The sequence below is a fragment of the Equus przewalskii genome, chromosome 3, assembly GCF_037783145.1.
Source record: "Equus przewalskii isolate Varuska chromosome 3, EquPr2, whole genome shotgun sequence".
In the NCBI taxonomy this organism is placed as follows: domain Eukaryota; kingdom Metazoa; phylum Chordata; class Mammalia; order Perissodactyla; family Equidae; genus Equus; species Equus przewalskii.
Window position 1 is genome coordinate 77,355,547 of NC_091833.1, and position 18,687 is coordinate 77,374,233.

Consider the following 18,687-nt stretch of genomic DNA (forward strand, 5'->3'; position numbering starts at 1 on the left):
CTGTGCTTCTGGCTCTGGCCGAATGCAGTCCTTACGAGGCCCGACAAGGCTCTGAGACAGTTGCACCCCTTCTTCCTAATCACCTAACTTCTTACTGTCCCACTTGCCTACTCTTATCTGGCCATTCCCATAATACTCCAGAGATGCAACTAACCCAAGGCCTTTACATACACTGTTCCCTTTGCCTGCAACACTGTTCCTCTTGATATTCACGTAGCCCGCTTCATCAAGCCCCCTCCCTTCAAACTCTTCACTCTTTTCTTTGCATCTTCTATGTTTTCTCCATAGTACCTTTTATACGATACATTTTACTTTGTTGTTCTTAGTGCCATCAAGTCGATTCTGACTCCTAGTGACGCTATGAACAGCAGCGGAACCCTGCCTTTTGCACCCTCCTTTCGTCGTCCAGCGCTGTATCAGACAACCCTCTGCTGCCATTCATGTTACTTACTTTTTAAAAATTTCCCCTTCATTGAAGTTACTTACTTACTTTTTTACTGCCTCTCTCCTCCAACTAGACCCAGGTTCCATCAGGGATTGACATTTGTCTCATTTGCTCACTGCTGTGTCTCCAGTCTTTAACAACATTTGGCACACAGCACATGCTCGGTGTATATTTGTTGAATGAATGAGTTAATTAATAGAAAACTCAGGAATCCTTACAAGTGAGTTCTGCAGGCAAGTCTATGCCTTTTTGTCGTTTGTGGATCCAACCTGTCATTGTTGGTGGAAGACTTTGAACCTGTCTGTTGAGTTTATTTAAATTTGAGAACTAAACCTTCTGTTTTTGTAGAAATAGTGTGTTTCTATGTAGAAACAGTGTGGCATTTCTCATTAATACTTCCCTGGAATTACTTTTTCAGGGGACAGAGGGACTTGGACTGGCTCTGGCCCAACACTCAGAGTGGCTCTGAGAAAAGAGTGGAGGTGACTGAGTGTAGTGATGGCGTCTTCTGTAAGACGCTCACAATCCCAAAAGTGATCGGAAATGACACTGGAGCCTACAAGTGCTTCTACCGGGACACTGACACAGCCTCGGTGGTTTATGTCTACGTTCAGGGTAAGTGGGTAAGTGGGTAAGTGGGATTCACTTCCCATGTTGATTTACCGGTTATAAAACACAATAGATGCAAAGGAGAATCGTGTATAACAGAAGCCTTGCTCAAAACGCCGTTTGCCAACAGGAATATACAAAATTCTTCCCTCCCGAGGCTTCCTCTGAGAGTAAGACTCGTGGATTTGCGCTGCGGCGTGGGGTCTGTTTTATCCCTTTTGCCCAGTTAGTTTGGTTCTCATCTTTGTTTCTAAGGGAAAATCTGTATTCACAATTGGCTATGGAGACTTGTAAAAAGCCTTCTGCTGTCTAAGAAAAAACCCTGAAATCCTTGAAAAGGAAGATTCGGGGATGAATTATGGCGAGGTTTCTCTGGAGAGAGAGGTTATCTACAGCAGAGTGGGAGATTTTCTCAAGAATGCACAGGGAAACAGCCAGGGCTCTGGAGCTTGCTTGTACATAGGAACTTTTCTTTTCCCACTTGTACTTTATAAAAAACAATTCCCAGACTTTTATGCAAATGAAGACACTGCCTAAAAGTACCTTTCGAGAACAATGTTTCTTTCCTTTACTCGTGTGGTCTGAAATCTTGCATGAATATGCCACATCTTTCTAGAGTTTGCCATTTGGGATTGACACCATGGAGGCCAATTTAACATCTATGTAGGATAAAATACAATGTTACATGTATTTAGTATTTATAATATGAATTATTCTTTCTTTTGTGTTTGAAAATCTTACACTACCTTAATTTTCCTGTGGAAAACCTGCCTTAACTGAGATACCTATAATATTATTTTGGGGATTCTAAGTGTTGCATGGTATTTTGCTTGGATATACTAAATATTTTTCTTTTCAGCAAAGATGAGCTTTTTAGACATTTTATTTATACATTTATATACCGTTTTACATCCCAGAGGATTTGAGGCAGGTGAAGATGGCTTAGACTTTTGTCTAGAGGCATCTTTTACAGAGCAGGAATCTCGTCAGCTTATGGAAACACACTTGCATATCTCCATTTACGTTTCAATAGCGCAGTATGGTCAGTGCAATGAAAAGAGGAGGCCATGTCAAAATAATGTATGTCACTCCTGGATTGCACAATGTTCGAGAATTATTTTGCCCAGGGTAAGCACAATCCGCAAGAGGATTCTGTGTCCTCCTCCTCCCTTCTGCAGAATTTGAAAGAGACAAGGCTCAGATCTTTGAGAATTGCTGGCTCCTTTTGATCTGGCAGTCTTGGGAGATCAGGCTTTCTCAGAAGATTGCAAGGATTTCCTGCCTTAGGCCTGTCTGGAAGTACTACAAGATGAACCTCTCCCATAATGTCTCGTTATTTCCTTCTCCCCAAGTCAGGAAACCTGGAGACATTTGAAAATTCATTTCATGAGTTACAGTAAATATTTTATTTTGAGAGGATGGGTGGTTGTTTGGGTTTCTTTTGTTTATTTCCTTTTTTGGAGATACTGAAATAGAATTGATTTACTGAATAGCGTTGGTCTTACGTCAAGGGGTTAATTTAGCTTCCAAATCTTGCTCTGTAAGCAAGCTATGTAATATTTCACAGCATGTGGATGAAAGATAGGTAGTATTAAGAAGTCCGATCCCTAGCTCTGTTTATTTGTACACTACCCGTTTGGGTATACCATCAAATTCTGCTTCCTGTCTAAACCTAATGTTCTAGGAGTAAAGCTGTCCAAGATTTTGGTCATGAAGCTTTTAACAATGGGAAAGAAAACACTGAAGTATTCCCTGTGGACAACCCTTTAATGTCCTCTCTGGTCCCCACCTTACTTCCTTAGTCTTCTGACCCCATTCCCTCCAGCAATGGATGGAGCCAGGAAGTGGGTCTCGGCCTGTAAGATAATGGCTATGGCATGTGGTGGGCTGGGTTGGCTGCCTTTCTGTGCTTTCCAGCTGGGAAGGAAATCAAACTTCTGCTGTGGCAGGGAATTAGCTGCCTGTCTCCCCTTTGGTTTAATTAACTCTTTCTTCTCTTGGACCAACCATCCCGAAGAGCTCTGAAAATGCTTGATCAGGTGTGTTGGGCAGAGCAGTGTGAACCGTTCTCTCTCTGAGATTTCAAGCATGACTTCACACCACATCAGCTCTCTCTCTGGGAAATGGAGTCTTTTCCCAGCAGTGTATTAACATTGGAGGAACAATGTTTGAATGACTTTAAAAATCTCTTTCGTTTTCTTCTCACTCTTTGCCATCACGGCTTTTCAAGTTTTTGTTACTGAAGGTAATAAAGACTGCTGAATCTTAAACTAATGCAATAACTGTGAAACATTATTTTATAAAGAATCTTATATCTAGTCTTTACAATCTTAAAATACCCACAGAAAACTTTTTCTTGAATAATTGAATTAAAAAATTGTTAGCTATTTCTAGTTTATTGTAAAGATCCTTTGGGATCCATTAATTCATTTTCATGGCATTTACATTATTTTTGTAAAGAAAGAGAATATGAATTTTTTTAACATCAATAAAACTTAGTAGGTAAAGTGTACAGAATTAAATTTAAATTTCTTAAAGCTTATGTATATGAAAAATGTATAGCATATATGAAAAATGTATATGTACGTATGAAAGTGTATATGAAAAATGAAAAAGTATGCTCCTTCATTTTGAAAAATATTCTAATGATCAATCTGTTTAAATGTGGAACCTATAAACTATACTCTGCTTGATGATTCTTGTGAAAGGAGTCACTCTCATTTTGGGAGTTTTCTTTCAGATTTTTCATACACAGACACACACACACACACCCCTCCTGTCACATGTCCTAGGAGCCAAATATCTACCTGCAGACTAACCTGTGGATGCCTTTGCCTAGTGTGAGATGTCGTTCCCAATCATTTTCTTCTCTGTTTAGAGTTTGTGAACCTGAAAAATGACCAACTTTTCTAGTAAATGCCAATAACTAATGGAATTACATTTTCTTCTAGATTATAGATCTCCATTTATTGCTTCTGTCAGTGACCAGCATGGAGTGGTGTACATCACCGAGAACAAAAACAAAACTGTGGTGATTCCATGTCTTGGGTCCATTTCAAACCTCAATGTGTCACTCTGTGCAGTAAGTTACATCTTCTTCCGTCATCTCTTAGGTTTTTATAATTTCAAGCTAATATTAAGATGGGAAGCCTGTTTATCATATAATATCAGCAGTGAGTTTCAAAGATCCTTTAGGAAAGGCCAAGATGACAATAAATAAAACCAATTTGTATTCTTAAAAATAAGATGAATTCTTTAGTGATTATCTGACATGGTTTCCACTTTGGAGAGCGCTTGATTAAATATTTGATATTTCTTTTTACTACCCAGAGGTATCCAGAAAAGAGGTTTGTTCCTGATGGTAACAGAATTTCCTGGGACAGCAAGAAAGGCTTCACGATTCCCAGCTACATGATCAGCTATGCCGGCATGGTCTTCTGTGAAGCAAAAATTAATGATGAAACTTACCAGTCTATTATGTACATAGTTGTGGTTGTAGGTAAGAGGACAGTTCTTTTCCTTATCATTAATACCAGACGATGAAGATTGGCTTCCTGTATTAAGATCTTGGAGATGAAGGTGTAGTGTGAAGGACAGGGAATATTGAAAAATATATTCATTCAAGATATGGTGTTAGGTAATTCCTTACATCTATTCTCCCTACCAAAAAGCCTGTGTGCAATCAAAGTTTTCTCTTTTCTTGCCAAGACCAAGAATGAAAAAGAATGCTATTAACTGGAGCATATTTTGTGGAAAATTCAATGTTCAGAGCATGGATGCCTGGCATCAATTCTTTCAATTGTACCTATTGTATGGAAAGTACAGCATTTTACTAAAGTTGGCCCCATTGATTATTGACTGCTCAAATTTTACTACTTTTTTATCCGCTGGGCTATAACATCTTTGAGATCTCTGCAAGTCTGCTTTGTAAATCTTTGTAGGCCATTTTTCTGGGAGTTACCAAGATTTGGAGAGGCCCTCAGGGAAAAATGATGTGGCACATTTTAAAGTTGCATCATTTTCAAAAAAAAATTTGTGCCAAGTTATACATTTGTTTTCCCTCTCACTTTCTGGTTTTCATTTTACTTGCTCCAGGGTACAGAATTTATGATGTGGTTCTGAGCCCCCCTCATGAAATCGAGTTGTCTGTTGGAGAGAAGCTTGTCTTAAATTGTACAGCAAGGACTGAACTAAATGTAGGGATTGACTTCAACTGGGAATACCCTTCTTTGAAGGTAACACTAACAATTCAAAGCCAGACCTCCAAATACTTTGATAATAAGCCCCAATGGAGTTTGCTTGAGAGAGATAGCGGCCTCTCTGGCCAGATAAAATGTAAGAGCCTTAACACACACACACACACACACACACACACACACACACACACACACACTTCAAGAAAATTGCAGAGCATACAGCACCTGTGGAAAAAAAGACGCAATGCCAAGAACTCTGTCCCACTCTGCTATAATCAGCCTGTGAAGATTATTTTTCTCATGGTGATTTCATCTTTCCAGGTTGCGTTATTTCTCTTTTCTCCAAAGTCTTTGATCTGTTTTCCCTTTAAGAAAATTTCTTTTCAAGAGGTGGCATGAGACACACTTCTCCTCAAACAGTGGTCCTATTTGCTTACTGTCTTGTGGTTCATATCCGTCTCATTCCCACTATGTGAGGTTTTAAAAGTCCTAATTCAATTGGTTCCATTTTTTTCTCCTGAAATCAAATATACTTATTGTCTACATATGTTAAAAGTTGTGAAGACCCTATTCTTAGCATGAAATAGTGTTCATCGAGGGCCGAGACTTGATTTTGTGGATATCTAGAAGCTCCTGGGTCATGTTGTGCTACTGGGTGAACTATGCTGGAGTAAACTCTTTTTCAGCATCAGCATAAGAAGCTTGTAAATCGGGACCTGAAAACCCAGTCAGGGAGTGAGATGAAGAAGTTTTTGAGCACCTTGACTATAGATGCTGTAACCCGGAGTGACCACGGGATGTACACCTGTGCGGCTTCCAGTGGGCTGATGACCAAGAAGAACAGCACGTTCGTCAGGATCCATGGTAAGCTAAGGTCTCCTTTGGAATGGTGCTCTGCCTTGGAAGGTGAGGGAATTTAAATACATTTAGATCAGTTAGTGATTCCTATTATGTTCATTCAGAAGATATTTTTGAGCTCTTGCTAGGCCACATTAACTAGAGGTCAAGAGCACAGCCTGGGTTCAAATCCCAACTTTAACGATGAGATGAGCTGATAGAGCAAGTGCTCACTAAATATTCCTTGCTGTAGTTGTTGCTGCTATTATTATTATTAAAATAGTAAGCAGAGTGTTATTATCTAAGATGGTTTTTAAATTTTCATTTTGTTGCAAGGTTGAGAGTCCTACTTGAATAAGCATAGACTTTGCAATTGGGGAAGCCTGGATCGAATTACTTTCTGTGGGGCTTTGAGCAAATAGCTTAATTTATCATTTATTCTTTTTCACTCACATAAATGTCTCAGTTTAGATGATAATTTATATGACACTCTACTTACAGGCCTTGGTGAGGATTTTGGATTTTATAATATGGAATGCAGAGAAGGGTTTGAACAGAGGGAGACATGCTCTGGCTTATGTTTTTATAGGATTACTGTGTCTTTTATGTGGAATACGTTAGAGAAGTAAGGACAGAGTAGAGAGACCAGTCAGGAGGCTAATGGCAGTGATCAGGTGAGAGGTGGCGGGTGGCTTGGACAAGAATGGCAGAGGTGGAGGTAGTGAGAAGTGATTTGATTCTGTATGTATTTTTGAAGGTAGAGCTAATAGGATCTGCCTATTGAGTCATAGGCTATGGGGTGTAAGAGGAAAAGAATGGAAGATGACTTTTGACTTTTTAGCATAAACAACTGAGTGCATGGTGGTGTTATTTACTAAGATAAGGAAGATTGAGAGGGGAGTAAGATTTGGGGAAACAGCGTTGGACATGTTCATTCAGAGATGCCCATTAAACATCCAAGTGGAGATATTTAGTATATAAACCTGGAACCCAGAGAAGTCAGGGCAGGAGATAGAAATTTAGGAGGAGTATGAATAGTACTTTGTGTCTACAGCTAGAGAAAGGTATGGATAAAGAGAAGAGGGCTGAGGACTGAGTCAGGGGACACATGGGGGAGTGTGTATAGGGTGTCATGGGAGCAGAGGGGAAGGAACACCCAAGGGTCCCTGGGGGACTTAGAGAAAGCTTTACAGAGGAGCAGATGCTTGAATTGAGGCTTGAACAGTCAGTAGGCTTGCAGAGTGCATGGGGGTGGGAGGAAAGCAAGCTTGAAGCCTGGAGGTGTGGGAGAAGATGGAATGTGGTCTATAGAGAGATGGCATGGGGGATCTTGAACTGCAGCAATTCAGAACCCCAAAATCTTTGACTCTTCACTTGAAATGAAAATCTAAACCAAACCACCATTCGTAATAAGTTGACATTTATGAGAATAATTATTTTTATTTTTTTTTCCAGAAAAACCTTTTGTTGCTTTTGGCAGTGGCATGGAATCTTCGGTGGAAGCTACAGTGGGAGACCATGTCAGAGTCCCTGTGAAGTGCCTTGGTTACCCTCCCCCTGAAATAAAATGGTGACTATTGGAAATAAATGCAAAGCATTTTTCCACATGGGAGCAAATCCTTAGATGGTACTAATTCCTGGGACTTTTTTCATAGGTATAAAAATGGAAGACCCATTGAGTCCAATCACACAATTAAAGTGGGGCATGTACTGACTATTATGGAAGTGAGTGAGAAAGATACAGGAAATTACACTGTCATCCTCACCAATCCCATCTCAAAGGAGAAACAGAGCCACGTGGTATCTCTGGTCGTGAATGGTGAGTCCATTCGGTTTTCCTTCTCTGCCCAAAATCTATTATGAAGAGTAGGATTATGCCTAAACAGCCAGGCCACCGTTCGTCTGTCCCCTGCTGCTTCACCCACATCATGAGTGGGCCCCCATGTATAAAATGATCCAGAGTGGTGGAGTTGAAATGAGCTGTAGGACAGTGTGCTCTGAGCGTGTTTGCTTAAGGGGCCATGTAAATGAGCTGTTTGGTGGTCAAATGCAAGATTACAGTGGGTAGTACACTCGATGGCCAAATGCCGTGAAATAAGAGAGCTGGGGGGACAGCTGTCGAGCTTAAGCCTTTGCTCCTGGCTCATGGAATGGTGCACCAGGTATGCAAATGTGTAAGCCTCTTCTTGAATTTTGTGGAAGCTTCTAGTTTGACTTTGTAGTTGATGTCATCAGTGATGCACAGGCGGATTCCAGCTCAGAAGGTTTTTGCAGGTTGGCACTGTTGACTTGGTTGGAAGTTTTAAATTTTTATTGTTTTAAACAGAAGTCTAGGATCTGACTCTGAGGTTGTAAAGTTAAGATATTTAAGGATGAGTTGAACTTTGTTTTCTCCAACTGAAAGATACAAATAAGTGTTCTGGACAGGTTTGCGGGGGAAGGGTGTCATGGTCAAGTAAGTGTGGGAGGTGCTAAGTTGATGTAAAATAGTGTCTTTATTACAGGACTTCTCAGGACTTTTAATATGCTGATGTATATTGCCATGGTCCATGAGGAGAGACATAGAGTATTCAAGGTTTAACAAACTTATTTGACCAGAGCACCCCTCCCTTTTTCCCCCAGTAAATTCATTAATATCTTGCTCCAAACATAGTTTGTGAAATGCTTCTCTGTCATAATTCTTTGTTCTCCCTACTGGCATGGCATATTAAAACTTCAGGATCTTCACTGTGACATATTAAGGTGCTTCCTCATATGTCCTGTCACTGCTCTGTATGTCTGCTGGACTTGGCTTCATTTCTTTGCTGGGAAATCAGCTTCAGGGAGTATCTTAAAGACAACAGGTTACAGAAAGTTCACTCAGAAGTTCTCAGGAGTAGGAGGTTGAGGAGGGGAGAGAAGCTGGAAAGCTGATACGTGGGGTCTGGAGAAGGAAATGAACAAGAAATAAAGCTGTAAGAATGGACAGTGAATAACCCCATCTCATCAATCCAGGAAGTCACGAAACATTTGATTCACCCTAGCATTTGTCCTGCTATATAAAACAAACATAAAAAAGAAGTCGTTTGAAAGCATAGTCTGAAGCCTTAGGTTGATAGTGATGAGAAAATAGTTTTGCATTAATGACTTTGGGGCCACAAAGAAAGAAAGAAAAAAGGGAGAGAAGGAGGGAAAAAGAGGGAAGAAGATAAGAAAGGAAGGAAGGGGAAGAAGAAGAAAAAGAGGGAGACAGAGGAGAAGGAGAGGTGGGTGACCTTGGGCAAGTCATTTAACTTTCCTACGTTCATTTGTCCTGTGGAGGACAATGATGGTGGTTGTGAGGATTAAATTAGTTAATCAATCTAAAGCACTTATAACAAATGTATTCACTGTATTATTCACAACTATTTTCTGTCTAGAGCCTTGCCCTGTTCTCGTGAGATTGGGAGGACAAGAAGAGCTAGCCCTATAACATACATGAGAAAAACCGAGGCACAGGGTGGCGAGACTTGCACAAAATCACTCAGCTTATTAATTTATTATTATTGTTATGAGTATCGCTAGAAATCAGGTCTTCCGCTTCCAAGTCTAGATGTTCTTTGAAAAAGCAAATGGGGGCAAAATTATATTCTTAGAAAGATGTAGGCTTCAGTTGCTGAAAACTTCTACTTTCCATTCCTTGAAGCTGATTGACAATTTAAATGTTGTTTGTCCCATCTCCAGTCCCACCCCAGATTGGTGAGAAATCGCTGATCTCTCCTGTGGACTCTTACCAGTACGGCATCACTCAGACACTGACGTGCACGGTCTATGCCGTGCCTCCCCCGCATCACATCCACTGGTATTGGCAGCTGGAGGAAGAGTGCACCTACAAGCCCACGTGAGTAGGGCCATGCCCTCTTTTTGCCTGCCATTTTGCATTTCTTATAGCCAAGCTATGATATGACTCCACTCTAAGCTGAGAAGACTATTCCTAAGAAAGTTATCCTTCAAGTGGTACTCTTAATCTCCTTCCATCTTTCTCTGTCTCTTATGTTTTAAGAGATATCTTTCCTTAGGGTATCTCACTTTGAGATTAGCTAGCTGTCTCTTCTTAGGTTAGCCCTGATGTATACCTCTCCAGATGCAGGTTCTTTGCTCAGTTTGCTAATTGCCAGTCTTTGGTTTTCCTCTTTATCCCAATCAACTGGTGAATAGCACACTCTCCTTATCTGTGAGAAGTCCATCTCAGAGGAAGTGCTGATGGATGCGAGGGAGCGATAGACCTTGCCACAGCCCTTGGAGTCTCAGGCCCGGCTTATCAGGTTCTAACACAAGTCCAGACATCCTTAGGAAAAAAAAACAACAACAAGCCACCCACCACCACCCTAAGCACTTCACTTCCTGTTGTTGTTTTTGAGATGACCACTACTGGTTTCTTCCTCAGATGCTGACCATTTCCTATACAAAGGCCACAGTCCCGGAGAGATTACTTTTAGAAGCCCAATGGCTTCTTAGTTTCCTTGCCTTCCTTTGAACTAAATTAACTTGAATTGTCTTGTCGATCCAATTTATGAATGGAGGTTTGTTCCCAGAATAGCTGCTTCCCTCCTGTATCCTGAATGAATCTACCTAGAACCTTTTCCTTCATTGCTGAGGCCTATTTTTAATTGGCGCCAAGTCTTGTAAAGTGGTAGGATGCACTGAAAGTTATTTCTAAGAACAGAATAATCAAAGTCTGACTCCTTTCCTTCCTATTGATTTGAATTAAAGAAAAATAGAATCCTAACATGATCTGTTATCTCTTTTTTATAGCCAAGCTGCCTTAATGACAAACCCATACACTTGTAAAGAATGGAGAAATGTGGAGGACTTCCAGGGAGGAAATAAAATTGAAGTCAACAAAAATCAATTTGCCCTAATTGAAGGAAAAAACAAAGTGAGTTTGAAGTTCTTTAATATGGAAATCTCTCTCTCTCTTTCTCTTTTATGGAAGAATGGATGGATGGAGTGGAAGCATGGTGCAATAGTATGTGAGGAATATTGGAGATTGATAATCAGTTGAATCGAATGATAAAATACTAGCGCATTAAGTCAGTTTGAAAACACCATTGACTTTTGGAGGCACCAGTGACTTATTAATAATTTATCAGAGGAAACTGAAGCACGTATCTCGTTAAATCTATACATTTGTTGTCAGATGATTCTGATCTTATAAACAAGAAAATGGGACAATGTATGTAATATTGTGTTAAAACACATTATTTACTTCATGGTTTCCAAAGCCCGTTTTGTACAATGTGTGAACTGTACCAGCATAATTATAAGTGCCTGGCTTTGAGGGGGTCAGTGCAGTGGTGTGAATGGAGTGGGGAGGTCGTGGCAGTTGTGGAGGTTGCTTAATTTCACCCTGCGTGCATGGGCATAAACACAGCCTCTATTGTTGATGGCCTGGGATTTGTTTTTTTCACAGACTGTAAGTACCCTTGTCATCCAAGCGGCAAATGTGTCAGCTTTGTACAAATGTGAGGCAGTCAACAAAGCCGGGAGAGGAGAGAGGGTTATCTCCTTCCACGTGACCAGTGAGTACTCTCGCAGCTGGGTGCTAAACTCTCTAATACTTTGTAGTCCTTGCAATTCCTGTGAGTGGCGTGGCATTTAGGAAGAGCATTTGGATTGGTAATTGGTCATCAATTAAATCTCCTCAGGTAGTTCCTGGGCTCATGTGAAGTCAGTCCATCTGACTTCACTGGAGAAAGTGTGGCTTCCCACATGCTTTTTAACTGCAAGTCCTGCATCATACTTATGTCTGCATCATCAGAGTCTAGCACAGTGCTTGGCATCTTGGGCTTCAATCAATATTGGTGGGTTTGCTGCTGAGCAGTTGACAAGGCTGGGTTTTCTGGAGGCAATTGTAACGACGTAGGAGCCATGCCCTCCCAATGCTGTTGATTTTGTCTATTCATCTTAGATCTACAGCTAAGCTTTAGCTGACTGGACTAGATAAAATATTTCACACTGGGCTAATTCATTGTAATAAATATAGCTTTAATGGCATTGAGTGTTATGTGTTAATGAGGAACTAATCTTAAAAATTTCATGTTATGATTAGATATTCTGCTTTAGATATTTTTTGATTTTTTTTTAATCTTAAAAACTGTATTAAGAGCTTGAAGTAGTGATTTGATAAATATCTGAAGAATTCATTTACATTTCCAAATAATACGTTTTGGCAAAATAATTTATTTTAGGACCTGAATTGTCTAGTTTGGTTGTTGTCTTATATTACATCATCTAAGATTGTAGAGCATAGCTTCTCTTGGTGCCTTATGTCAGTGTCTGAAGACAACAAGAAGACAATAGCGTGCTGCCCGAGTTAAATCATTCCTGATAACCATGGGTTTTACATTTCAGGGGGTCCTGAAATCACTCTGCAACCTGACACCCAGCCAACTGAGCAGGAGAATGTGTCTTTGTGGTGCACTGCAGACAGAACTACCTTTGAGAATGTCACATGGTACAAGCTTGGCCCACAAGCTCTGCCGATCCATGCGGGGGAGGTGCCCACGCCTGTTTGCAAGAACTTGGATGCTCTTTGGAAAATGAATGCCGTCATGTTCTCTAATGGCACCAATGACATTTTGATCCTGGAGCTCCAGAATGCTTCCTTGCAGGACCAAGGAGACTACATCTGCTTTGCTCAGGACAGGAAGACCAAGAAAAGGCATTGTGTGGTCAGGCAGCTCACAGTCCTAGGTAGGGAGGCAACTCTGGATCCTCCAGAGGCAGTCGGAAGGTCTTAAATGTAGTGCTTTCAGGTGCTGTGTGAAGATTACTGTCCTCCAGAAGCTAATGAAGTAGACTGGTACACACTGTCCGTATTCATTGAAAGTCCTTAAGGCAGAGAGAAGCTAACAATGGTGAAGTGATGTATTTAAAAGAGAAAATAACATGGTTCTTTTCAACGCCGATGGTGGGGTAACTCACTAGTGTCTGCAAGGGATTAGCGTGAACCAGGGAAATTTCTGCCTTATTCTTGGGCATTCATTTATTTAAGTAGACCCATGTTTGTGGAATGCCTACTCTGAGCTAGGGGGGTGCCAGAAGTTCCCAGTGGTGAATAGGTGGACAGGATGAAAACTCAGCCTGCCATTGGGCAGTCGTAGCACAGTGAGCTCTCCATGTCCATGAAGACAAGAAATGTTTTCTGTTTTACTCCTTGCTGAGCTCCAGTCATAGAACGTAGTGGCACATACTAGCTGCTCAATAAGAGACGTGCTGCACGAGGAATGTGATGATGGCGTTGTCAAGGACCTATGAGAGCCCTTGGGAGGGTGCTGCAGTCAATGCCTGTACCTCTGCTTTGTCCCATGTGGTCCAGCATAGCTCAAGGTCAACGGGATGATAATTTTAGTGAGCACATAGCCTTGTAAATTCCTCCTGGAGCCACTCTACACTTCATCTAACCTTGTGCCTTGCACAAAAGCTGTGTAGCCACAGCTCTGTCTCTGGGAAAATCAGGCAAATTTGGGGAATTTCTCTTTGTGTCATTTCCCTCCATTTTCTCTTCTCCTTAGCGTCCCTTCCCAGTTTCTAGGATGTATGTGTTCTCTGTTTTTCACCGTTAGGAGGGGAGCTAACCAGAAACTAATCTATACCAGTTTTAGAGGAATAATATCATTTTCAGAGGCCTTGACATATTTTGAGAGATATCTTCAGACAGACACCAGGACAGAGTTTGCTAGTGTTAAGACTCAGGTGTCAAAAAAAGAGATATTTTTGGGTGAAGTCGTCCCTAGGGTCCTTCAAATCACACCACATATATGACCATGTTTTTTCTATTCTGCTTGGTGGCTGGTCTGGTTTCAAGCTAGTGGAAGGATTCAGAAAGAGAAGTGAAGGAGGCTCCTGGCCTTGCCGTACCCAGGAACTCTGTGCTCACAATGGGCTAGTTTGCCTCCCTAAGGACTCCTAAGTTGTTTTCCAAAAAATATTCTTAGAACTAGACTAGAGTCCAGTACCTTTGTTTAAACCCCAGTGTAGGTCACTGGTGAGGTAATCTCATTTTGCTGAGTGTTGAAGCAGATCCTTTCAGCATGATTCCTTCTGATGTTCAATTGGTTTGGATAAGATATTTCCAAAGTGCTTTGATGATTTGTAAATTTGAACAAATTCCCATGGGCCTCATTTCCTTTAAATCTTTGACTTTCCTTAGGGAGTTGTTGTTTTATTTGTGTTTTAGTGGAAATAGCATTGGATTGATAGTAACAGAAATAGTATAAACAAATTTTGTAAAAAGTGCCGAATAGATATAAGGCACTCTGTTTGTTGAACTGCACTGAAGTTTCACACTTTCCAAGAGAAACATGGCAGAATTCTAGGGTGTCACTGGCTAGCACTTTCATGGGAGGGAAGGTTTCCCCTGGGGAAGCCATATTTGATTAGAGGTGAAATCCATAAAGGGGACACTGAACCTTGACGTTGTGATGTGATTACCTGCTAGAATCACAAATATGGATGTTCAAAGAGATGCGATAACCTGTCTAAACTGTCCTGAATTATTTGTTTCCTTTAACTTTACTCAGTGACCAACAGTACTGTCATTAAGCTCTATGCATTTTCCGCTTGGTAAATTGACAATTTATTGTTGACTAAGTTTAAACTGGTTAAGAGTTTACTGATACAAAACCATTTCAAAAGTTACAACTCACTGTTCTCTACTTTTCATGTGCACAGAGCGCATGGCACCCATGATCATGGGAAACCTGGAGAATCAGACGACAAGTATCGGTGAAACCATCGAGGTTTCGTGCACAGCATCTGGGAATCCCCACCCACAGATTACGTGGTTCAAAGATAATGAGACGCTTGTGGAAGACTCAGGTGAATGGAATATGTTTGTCTTTGGTTGCAGGATTTTCCTGGAGATGTTATCTAAAACCCATATTATTTCCTGGTTTGTTTTAGATAGAAAAAAGCAATATTAACGTTTAGGTCTGACTCATGTCATGGAGTCAGAATCAGAGTATTCAGAGCGTGTTGAATTCTCATGGAAGCCAGGGGTAATGAGTCAGCAATTGATCCTATATGACTCTTTGGAGTGAGATAATCGCCCAAGATAAAGGGGAATATTTATATTTTTAAAATTTTTCCTGAAAAACTCCACTAGGCCACATCCTAAATAAAAATAATCATTCTTCTCCTCTCTTAGGCATTGTCCTGAAAGATGGGAACCGGAACCTAACTATCCGCCGAGTGCGCAAGGAGGATGAAGGCCTCTACACCTGCCAGGCGTGCAGTGTGCTGGGGTGTGCAAAAGTGGAGGCATTTTTCATAGTAGAAGGTCAGTGGGAAGCCATAGACACATCAGGTGGTTTTTAAAAACCAGCTTGTGTCTTATGTCTACTCATACACTGTGGGTGGGAGGATGCTAGGTGACCTTTCATATTCTTTGTACTTGGTACATTTTCTACTATAAGTATATATTATTTTAACAAGGAAACATAATTAATGTTATTTTAATTCTGCTTGCTTCCCATTTTCTATGCCTGCATTTCTCATTGTGGAAAAATTCTTAGCCAGGCAGGCTGAACATTCTTCTTTCCCTGAGTCTTTCTTTCTTTGAAGGAGTCAGTTAACTTGTTAGGGAAATGATGCTTCTATATTTATTTGGAAAAAGCAGTAGAATTGCTGCCTAATCTTGAGAATCAGTGCTGTCCGGATAGTCACGAGAGTTCGTAGTTCTCACTGGACTACAGATAATGAAGGTTCATTTGTGAACAATAGACCATTGCATCTCTGCTCTGGAAAATTTGGGGTTCTTATATAAATGTGAAAGGAAACTTGTGTATATATGCAGGAATGATGTGAAATCTGGCATTTTCTCAGATGGGAAAGGTAATTTGCGACAGAGTATTTTATCTTCAAAAGTATATTCCTATGTCTTTTTCAAAAAGTAACCCATCAGGGGAACAATGAAACCGTGTTATGTGGTGGAGGAATGGTATGCAAGGGGAAGAAAGAAGGATGGTGATAGATGGAGAGACTGATGGATTTCTCTGAACCCATCCTAACTTGTCTCTCAACGGCTGCATTTTACTGTCTTTAATCTGTCAAATCTATATTGTCAAGTATTGCTTGTCAATACCTTGACATGTTTTCAAATCTGTAGGCTTATTACCATTTCATAAACTGCGCTTGCAAATAAAGATTTCGAGTGCGTGAAATAAATAAAGATTTCAAGTGATATGGTGGTTTTGTCACTTCCAAAGTGCTTCATGTTTTCGGACATGTCCTAAAGGGACTTGGAATTCTCCCCTGTGCTCTGCCTCACCTCCTGTTAGCTGTCTGCAGCTGGTTACTGATGCCTAACTAGGTAATGTTGGCACAGAGGTTATATCTGCTTCTCACTCCAAGAGAATACCAAGAGAGACGGAGAGATTTAGTTCTCCTGTTTGGTTCCCCAATGTTAATATGGAAATGTTAATACACAAACTTACATAGACAATTGAATAGTTGAACTTTTTATTATGTTTATGGACTTTGAAATCTCTATGTATGAATAGAGAATTACTTTAGTAGGACCACCGGAGAAACAAAATCTACTTCCAAGCATCCTTGGTGCTTGTCTCTCAACTGTTAACTGTTACTTTGCTAACTAATTAATTACCTATCCTTCCGCCTTCTTGAGGCTGCTGGGGGCCACTCCCACAGCTTGTGGCCGGGTTTGATTCTCCTTGCACTATCCAGTGGGAGACCCTAAGTGACAATTGCTTCCTTATCACTTCTTTGCTAATCACTCTCAGTGGAAAGACTCCTCTGGGCTTAATTTCTCCCACTCAGAGCTGTCCTCTGGAGCCCTGAGTATCAACAGCTGTCCTGCACACCTCTCGCTTTTTCTCATCTCTTTCCTTTCGGGAGTGGTGTTAAACTCATCTTGCCAGGCCATGTGGTATGCGCTCATCTTGGCTCTCTCTCTTTTCCTCTCTCAGGCTCCTGCCGCACAAGGACAGGGTAGTGTGATGGTTAACCGGTGCTGGACAGACCTTATTTAACTCTTCACTATTCCACTGACTTGCTTTGTGCCCTCGATGAAGTAGCTTAACTTCTCTGAGCTTGTTTCTCCATCTGAAAATGGGATGTTGAGGAGATCAAGTTGGGTTGACATAGTTAAAGTGATGAGCACCTAGTAGGTGTGTGATCATCGGTAGCTCTCTGGGCAAAGGACTACATTGATTTCTCTACTTGGACCTACATTGATTTCCCTGCTTGGTTTCTTAAACAACCCTTTCGTAAACTCTACACAGATCAAAACACAGACTATCAGCGTAAAACCAGACATTTATTTTCCCCAAATAGAAATACTTCTCCTTCTCTATAGAACATGATCTGCTTTCTGTCCATCGAAACTGCTCTTCCTCCAAACACTTTGTGTTTGTCTTTGAAGACATGAATAGTTCTATTTTTAATTACTTTAGAATTTTATTGCTGGAAGTTTTTGTGAGCAGTGTTTTGCAGGCCTTAAATTATCCGTTAGGAACGTGATAGACTTCCTCCAAGTTAGAGGCTCGTGACTGTTACCGTCAGGGACTTTTCCAAGTTGGTCGGCTTGGGATCTTGCTTCAGTGTTGACCTTTGTCATCTTATATCAACAGGTGTGAGTTTCCAACGGTCAGTGCTCATTCACTTGTGTCTTTCCAGGTGCCCAGGAGAAGACGAACTTGGAAGTCATTATTCTAGTAGGCACTGCCGTGATTGCCATGTTCTTCTGGCTACTTCTTGTCATCGTTCTACGGACCGTTAAACGGGTAACAAAATAATTTCCCTCTCATCCCATGCACGTTGGTTTTCATGATTAATGAAAGCTGACTGGGGCTCTGTGAGTTGTTTTTTCCCATTGTTATTGGCATAATGGGCATAATTTTATTTCAATACAATAACATTCTTGCCCACTTTCGTTTGGCTGGACCACTGGGCTTTAATTGATAGAAACCGCTAGAGAAGAAAAGGGCTTGGACTGTCTAGTATAATTAAGATTTAAGAACTTAATTCTGAGCTCATTTGGGGGTTGAGGGGACACTGGAAGCAGGATTATAATGGGAATACTCTCACACTCCGTGAGTTTTGTTAGAAAAATGAGACATCAGGAATGGGGCTTCTATAAACAAAAACAAGCACACAAAACAACAGCCAAACAACAGAGTGTGTGTGACTGGAAGGAATAATGCTTTCCAGGCCAACGGAGGGGAGCTGAAGACAGGCTACTTGTCCATCGTCATGGATCCAGATGAACTCCCCTTGGATGAACACTGCGAACGCCTGCCTTATGATGCCAGCAAATGGGAATTCCCCAGAGATCGGCTGAAACTAGGTGTGTTTTCAAGTGATATTAATTTGATCTTGGGTTTCCTGGGCCATCTCTTCCTTCTTTGGGATGATGACAGGTCTAGTCTATTCAAATGTTGGATTCTGATTCAGAAATATGCATTCCATCTCTTGCATTTGAGTAATCATTCATTGAGTCACTTAGAAGTGGGGTCCCTGTTTAATCACCCAAAGCAGGACATGTGGAGAGTGGAGGGGGAGGTAGGAAATAATTAAGCCAGGGCAAGGGATTAAACTGGCCTGTCCGTGTTACACTGG

The 18,687-nt window shown here is 41.0% G+C and overlaps 1 protein-coding gene across 4 annotated transcripts in view; it reads left to right on the plus strand.

Moving 5' to 3' along the window:
* The window catches only part of KDR (kinase insert domain receptor), a 43,449-nt gene that overhangs the window by 5,522 nt on the left and 19,240 nt on the right, over positions 1-18,687 (plus strand). For all 4 annotated transcript variants that reach the window (XM_008526296.2, XM_070614864.1, XM_070614862.1 and 1 more), the window contains exons 3-17: positions 864-1,060; positions 4,006-4,136; positions 4,385-4,553; positions 5,150-5,289; positions 5,937-6,114; positions 7,543-7,657; positions 7,743-7,906; positions 9,790-9,946; positions 10,861-10,984; positions 11,519-11,627; positions 12,460-12,801; positions 14,782-14,928; positions 15,257-15,388; positions 17,746-17,852; positions 18,280-18,415. In XM_008526296.2, coding sequence (XP_008524518.2) covers positions 864-1,060; positions 4,006-4,136; positions 4,385-4,553; positions 5,150-5,289; positions 5,937-6,114; positions 7,543-7,657; positions 7,743-7,906; positions 9,790-9,946; positions 10,861-10,984; positions 11,519-11,627; positions 12,460-12,801; positions 14,782-14,928; positions 15,257-15,388; positions 17,746-17,852; positions 18,280-18,415 — 2,348 coding nt within the window. The remainder of the gene's footprint in view (positions 1-863; positions 1,061-4,005; positions 4,137-4,384; positions 4,554-5,149; positions 5,290-5,936; positions 6,115-7,542; positions 7,658-7,742; positions 7,907-9,789; positions 9,947-10,860; positions 10,985-11,518; positions 11,628-12,459; positions 12,802-14,781; positions 14,929-15,256; positions 15,389-17,745; positions 17,853-18,279; positions 18,416-18,687) is intronic.